This window comes from Mobula hypostoma, chromosome 4, assembly GCF_963921235.1.
Source record: "Mobula hypostoma chromosome 4, sMobHyp1.1, whole genome shotgun sequence".
NCBI classification, from domain to species: Eukaryota; Metazoa; Chordata; class Chondrichthyes; order Myliobatiformes; family Myliobatidae; genus Mobula; species Mobula hypostoma.
In genome coordinates this window covers 88857817-88864891 of record NC_086100.1, presented here as the reverse complement: position 1 = coordinate 88864891, position 7075 = coordinate 88857817, and the positions used below count along the sequence as shown (strand labels likewise).

Below are 7075 nucleotides of genomic sequence, written 5' to 3'. Positions count from 1 at the left end.
AATGGTTCTCTGGGGTACAGATTTCCAAAGAGCCTTGACTCTTCAAGAGAAGAAATCCACCATCCTCTTATCTGGCATGGGTGGAATTGTGCCTCTCCATTCCAGGAAAACATTCTCTCAAATTCTACCCTGTCAGTCCCCATCAGAATCTCATATGTTTCGAAAAGATCATCTCTCATTTCCCTGATCTTCAATGAGTGTGGACCTGACTTACTCGGGCTTTTTCATACACTAGACTCTTCTTTCCGGTTAAAGTTCTCTTCATTGCCTCCAATGGGAGTACAGTATATCATTTCTTAAACAATGGAGGCCAATACTAACCTGCTAAAAGCTTCCATTGTGATATAGGTCAGCATACTCTTAGACTTTTGTATTATTTATAAAGCTGTCTAAATCTATTCTCCTGAGCCTCCACTTAAAAGCCAACTGAATACTAATTTATGTGAAGAAATGGATCCGGTTCTGCTTGTTGACTAGTTTTTGAGGTTGTATTTTGGAAGTCCCTCTTATTCAGAACTCTGCCAAAATTGAGATCTTTTCAGGGCACCACCAGTTGTGAATGATCTCAAAGCATTGAAGAGAGTGCAGTGGACATTTGCTGCAACTGAACCACCTATAAGGAATGTACATAAGTAATGTGGAAAAAGTAGCAAAGGTGAGGTTCTTCTCCTTAGGGAACACAGAAAAAAATATTATAAGGCTAAGAATAGCTTTAGCGGAGAAAATAATATTTCCATTACCAGACAGATCAGAGAGTAGAGAACAGATTTAATTAGCAAAGAAAAAAACAAAAGATGAGGAAACTTTACTCACACATGGAGTTAATATCAGTAGAACACATTGCCTAAAAGATTTTTTAAATCTTTTTAAGTCAATAAATACTTAAAGGAGAGAAAATTGCAAAGCTAAAAGTTAAAGCAGACAGGATTATTTAGACAGCCATACTAAAGAGCTAGCATGAATAGGGTAGGTCAATGGCCTTCTGAGCTGTAACTTTGTATCATTCTAGAATGACATTTACAACTTTGGACACAGTAGAAATGATGGAGTGACCTTTAGTAATATTACCATTTCCTCAATGGGAAAGCAAGGGAATGTTAGTTTGTGGAATTCAACTAAAGGCCAAGGTACATAAGCTGGAAACTGGTAAAATTTGCCAGAAATCAGATCAGTAGGCAATAATTTATTAATACAATGAGTGAGTGGTAAATGGTTATGGACTCATGAAGAAAATATGGAGAACACCTGGTTAGGGAGACAAATGTTTGAGAAGATTGTGAGTTAAAGAGCAAATAACACATGACTTAACGTATAAATCAGGAAAAGATTCGAGTACTGCATATTAAAATCTTCAGATACCATTGCTACCAACTAACATGTGTCAAATGCAAAGAGGCAAGAAAGGTTGTAAGAAGAGACTTAAAAATTGGAAGCTTGAAGTAACAATAGGTGTTTCCTGAGTTTAATTTCATAATTAATGAACCATTACAAATTGTTGCTAAGAAAACCATTCTTTCATGCAGGTTCACATGAGTGGCTTAAAAAAAATACATTGGTTCTCTTGCTCTACAACCTTGTCACGACAAGTCCTTTGGTCAAACTTTTCAACAACAAATATGTTCCATTTCAATAGTTCTGCAATGGCACAGGGTGTTAAAACCTAACCACAAGCAATGGTAGAACCACAATATCATGACTCACTGTGACCAGGTACAATCTTAATAACAAATATTTTTTCAGTGAACCTGTGAACAAAATAAGGCTTCATAATTGACTACTTGCAGTATTGGGAATTTACACTTGCAATATCAGTAAAGCAGATCTCAAAGTAACTATCTCAATTCAGGGACAGGAGTCTTTCTTGAAGTATTCATCCATTGGCTGAAGAAATAGTCCCACTCTGCCTGGACTGAAGCTCACTTTCATACCTTTGAAGTTGGGCCCAGAAGCCTTCGTTGGGCTCCACAGATGGCCTTACTGATTTCAAATGCTGCAAAAATAAAATACAGAAACACAGCTAAGTAAGTTAGCTCAACTGGAAAGTAACAGAGATTTTACAACCAGGAAGGCATCTGGATTGTTTGATTTTCAGTTTCTGCCTGGGATTATCTGCATATCCTTTGGCATTTTCTTTACCCAGAATTCCTACAAAAAGTAGTGGATATGGCCCAGTCCATCTCAGGTAAACCCGCCCCACTATTGAGCACTTCTACATGAAAGGCTGCGTCTATCATCAGGGACCCCCACCACCCAGGACATGCTCTCTCCTCACTGCTGCCATCAGGAAGAAGGTACAGGAACCTCAGGACTCACTATCAGGCTCTTGAACCAAAGAGGATAACTTTACTGAACTTCACTTGAAATGTTCCCACAAACTATGGGATCACTCTTCATCTCATGTTCTTGATATTTATTGCTTATTTATTTATTATTATTATTAGTTCTTTCTTTTTGTATTGTGCAGTTTGTTGTCTTTTGCACACTGGCTGAAGCAGTCCAAAGTTGATGTCTAGGTTGATGTGTTATGTCCGCAAGAAAATTAATCTCAAGATTGGATATGGTAACATATATGTACTTTGATAATAAATTTACTTTGAACTTTGTCACTTCCTGCTTTGTTTGCCTCTGTTTGCATTAGAAAGCTGACTATATTAGTAAAAAGAAAAGGGTTTAATTTTACTAGGAATGGGTTGTGCTTCAACCTTCTTACAGCTCTTCCATCAATTTCAATCTATTGTTTAGTGGGTTGTAAGGGGGAGATAGGGACTTGGTAGCTCATCAGTTTGGGATAAACAGATAAATTGAACATGAAGCTGGGAGATGAGATTTCAGGGGAATGATGACAGAATGTTCCAAAGCCATGCTCATTTTTATCAATGGCTAGAGTTTTGTGTAAGCTTATAATGCAAAGTAAGGCTTGGAACCAAAGAGAAAGTACGAATGATTTCACCTGAAACAGGAATGACCTGTCCTCAGTGGCTCTTCACCCCCACAGTTTAACACTGGCCTACATCTTCTTCCTACTGGAGCCTACTCCTGCTCCTATTTCTTATGTTATGTTCTTATATCAAGCAATCTGTTCTTAGAGTATGAGAGAAAACAATATTTCGGCTTTCTCAATGTTTGTTTTGCCACATTTAATCAAGGCAAAGGATTTATTTACGTATCAGTCAATAAGAAGCCAAGATTTTAAGAAAGCATTGTATTAACTATAATGGAAATGTTCACAGTAACCACAGTTTAAAGCAGCACATAAAAATAAATCATCAGTAAGGAAAGAAAAGGTCAGACCCAGGAGCGATTTAATTTATTTAATGGGAATAATTGAGCAACCTCCTACTTTTACATTTTACCGGTCATCACTCGCCCTTATTGATTTCTGTAAAAGCTAGTTGGTTAATAGCATTATATCCCTTAAGTACATCATGTCTGACAGCATTAAACGCTGAAATAGTGAAGGGCAGCTGCCCATTACCCATAATGCAGAAGCAAAACCTGTTGCTGTGGAAGCTGTCCCATTTACGTTGTGGAAGAATTTCCTCAGTTGCTATTTTTCCTTACTAACGTCTTCGTGTCACTTTCTCAAAGACGCTGACTTCTGGCTGGCATTAACTCATTCCTGTATTACCATCTTATTTGAACACCCGTCCTTCATGAGCAGGCCTAGACAGCAGATGTTACCGAGCTTTCAGTAGGAAAGCGGTCATTCAGACCCTTTTATTTGGCGGGCGTTCATTTAAAATAGAACATGTTTGTACCTCATCTCTGTCCATTCACCTTTTCCCCATGTCCCTTGCTACCTTTGCCTGCTTCATACTGCAGAGACTCAATTTCAATCCTGAACATCAGTGTGGTCTGTGTGGAGTTTTCACGTTCAGCCAGTGTTTCCTTGGATGCATTGTTCCTCTCCCACAACCCAAAGACACGGTGAATTAATTGGCAACTGTAATACGTGTAGATGAGTAGTAGAATCCGGCAGGAAGTCAATGGGAACATGAGGGGAATGAAATGGAACAGCGTAGGATTTGGGTAAATGGATAATAAATAGTTAACACAGACTCGGTGGGCTAAAGGACCGGTTTCTATTTTATATCCAGTTGGTTCCCAGCACCCATTTGCTTGTATATTTCATAATTCCTTACAGCAGAGGAGGTTGCTTGGCCTATTGGTTCTATGCCCATTCGCAGATCAATTCCATTAGTGCAATTCACCAGGGTTTTTCCATGTCGCCTATTGTTTCCTACCTGACCAGCAACTCCCTCTTTTAGAGGAGGCAGAGCAACTTTCACTTCCACATGAAAGAAACTTCACTGTGCCCTAACTCCAACTTCCAACTTTAGAACTGCATCCCTTTGCTCCTGAAATGCCTGTCAAAGAAACTGCACTGTGGAAACAATGAAAAGCGTTTAATAGTTGCATCAAATCACCCACCAAGCTTAGATCCTTGAGGGATACAGGAAGGAAGAGCAACCATTCACAAGCCAACAGAAGCTGATTGTCCACAATCCCTGTAATTGACTGCGCTGCTCCAGGGTTGGGTAGGAGATCTGAGTTTCCACTTCTACTCATTAGCCAGTGACTACTGTGTGTGTGTGTGTGTGTGTGTGTGTGTGTGTGTGTGTGTCTGTCTGTCTGTCTGTCTGTCTGTCTGTATGTCTGTATGTGCGTGTGCATGTGCGCACATTCTGTGACCACTTGTTTGGGTTATATCTCCAAAGCATATCATTTCATTCGGAGGGCTCCTTTCAAGTACATATCAGAGTATGAAGAAATCAACTGAAAATAAGAACTTGCCTTCTCACCAGTAAGTCTGGTAACATTTTATAAATCGCTGTTGAACATTTTGCACAGTACACTTGAGGAGAATTGTTAATGGGGGAAAGGATCTGTCATGTGTTGAACTAGGTATAAGGGACTTACGGAGACAGGAGAGAAGAAACATTGTTCTCCTTGGAATGAGAAAGTTAAAGGCAAACTTTACTGAAGTATTCATAATCATGCAGGGTCCTGATAAATTACTTGGAAAGAAATGGCTTTAATGGCTGGAAGATCAGAAGAAATAATTAATGAAAGAGCCAAGGGGGAGTGATGAGCAGATTTTTTTCTGTGCGAATTTTATGATTTAGAATTGCACTTTTGGAAAGGACAGAAATGTATTCAGCAGTAACTTTCAAATGGGCAGATCATAGATTCATGGAATTATTAAGATGTTTCACTAAGATTCTGTCTAGATCAGAGAGAGGATGCTATAAGGAGAAGTTGGATGAAAAATTAGCTGTTATATTCAGAGTGGTGGAGCTGAGGGGAGCCCTGATATGATAAGCATTGGGAGAGCAGACAGCAGGTGCCTTTCTCCCAGTGTTGGAGGGCATGCATTTAAGGTGAGAGGGGGTAAGTTCACAGGAACTGTGCAGGGCAAGATTCTTTTTCACTCCGAGAGTGAGAGTGCCTGGAGTGCTGGTGGAGGCAGATAAAATAAAGACATTTAAGAGGCTTTTAGAGAGGCACGCGAATGTGCAGAGGATGGAGGGATGTGGGCCACATGCAAGCAGAAGGGATTAGTGTCAATTAGGCATCTTTAGTTTAATTAGTTTGGCACAATATTGAGAGCCAAAGAGCCTGAAATTGTGCTGCACTCTGCTCTGCACTGTAGAATTACAGATTCTCTGGCCATTGAATATATAGTTGAAAAGGAATGGGGAAACTATCTTGTGTAACTGGATAGCCCACCTGAAGGATTAGCATGAGTGTGAGAGGCTGAATGCCCTGCGGTTAGCCTTCATGACGGAACAATAAAGGGGGCTGGATCAACCACTTAAGTTATGTACTTATCCGTTGGGAATTCCCCGCTGACCTCACTCTGTGACGCTTGTCCACTCCTTCACTCACCTCGAACGCTTCTTGGAGAGAGAGGTGCCTGCATTTCATGAGGTAGGCGATGCAGATGGACGCTGAGCGGCTGCGTCCATTCTTGCAGTACACCAGGGTCCTGCCGCCGGCCCTGCCAGCATCTTCGATGGCATCGGCACACCTGTCGAAGTACTTGTAAAGGTTCTCGGCAGGGTCGTCGAAGACGGGGATGCGCAGGGTGCCCACCCTCAGCCCCGGGAAGGGCTGCTGCTTTGACACATTGATGCAAAATGTCACCCCCTCTCCCAAGAGGAGGTTGTCATCACAGGCCGACCGCGAGTTGCTGATGAACAATGAGTCAGTGAGCTTGCACAGATGAAGCATTGGAAGAGAGAGTCCACAAGCTCCACCAATAAAAAGTGACGCCTTGTGGAAGGGTGAGTCTACCTGGAGGAGGTCTCAGTCCCAGCGACATTCCATGTTGGGGCAAACACGCAAATAACAATGGCATTCCTTGCACTTGAAGTGCTTCTCTGTGCAGGCTGCCTTGAACTCCCACTGAAGTGAATGTCTGTAATGAAGCTGCTATATTTACGGCGAAGTCATGGCTTGGAAGGATTCTACCAGGTCCTAATGCCCCTCCTGTTTGCAGGCAAAACAATAAATCACATTGACAGAGAAATTACTGCCTTTCCTTTTCGATGTTCTTCAGCTGAAAATGGCTTTTATTTATAATCCTGAGACCGGCCTTATTGTACTTTATCGTTTAGCTGAACAACACGTTGTAGCATTTACACTTCATTCTGTGCTGTCATTTTTGTTTACCTTGTCCTCCCTCAATGCATTGTGTAATGATTGATCTGTATGAACATATGCAAGATGAGCTTTTCACTGTATCATGGGTTATACGATAATAACAAGTATCATTTCCAATAAAAAGCTAATTACATGCCACTCTCTGTATTTGACTGGATCCTTCCCTTTAACCAGAGATGGGACCTCCGCACAGGAAGATGTCATTAACTGTGTAACAGTGGGACATTTCAGAGCGATCTGGAGTACACTGTCCTGGGAGAGCTTGTTATTGGGCACTCTCAGAACAACCTGGTCTTTGCAAGTGGATTAATATTTGAAGGGGAGAAAAGTAGCCAGATATTTCTTTGCAAGTTTGAAAGGGCAATGTGGTGGCACACAAATTAGTGCTGAAATGGTCCTGAACCAGTCT

The 7075-nt window shown here is 41.1% G+C and overlaps 1 protein-coding gene across 1 annotated transcript; it reads right to left on the bottom strand.

Moving 5' to 3' along the window:
* Positions 1 to 792: 792 nt before the first annotated feature.
* On the bottom strand, positions 793 to 6794 carry dusp28 (dual specificity phosphatase 28). The gene is made up of 2 exons (XM_063044989.1): positions 5890 to 6794; positions 793 to 1990 (listed from the first exon to the last, which is right to left on the bottom strand). Exons 1-2 carry the CDS (start codon positions 6232 to 6234, stop codon positions 1871 to 1873), a joined length of 465 nt encoding a protein of 154 aa, XP_062901059.1. The 5' UTR covers positions 6235 to 6794; the 3' UTR covers positions 793 to 1870.
* Between the last annotated feature and the right edge of the window lie 281 nt (positions 6795 to 7075).

Coding starts and splice junctions, on each gene's coding strand:
- dusp28 (XM_063044989.1), bottom strand. CDS start 6,234: ATGCTTCATCTGTGCAAGCTCACTGACTCATTGTTCATCAGCAACTCG. Junction 1,991..5,889: donor CTCTCCAAGAAGCGTTCGAG/GTGAGTGAAGGA, acceptor TTATTTTTGCAG/CATTTGAAATCAGTAAGGCC.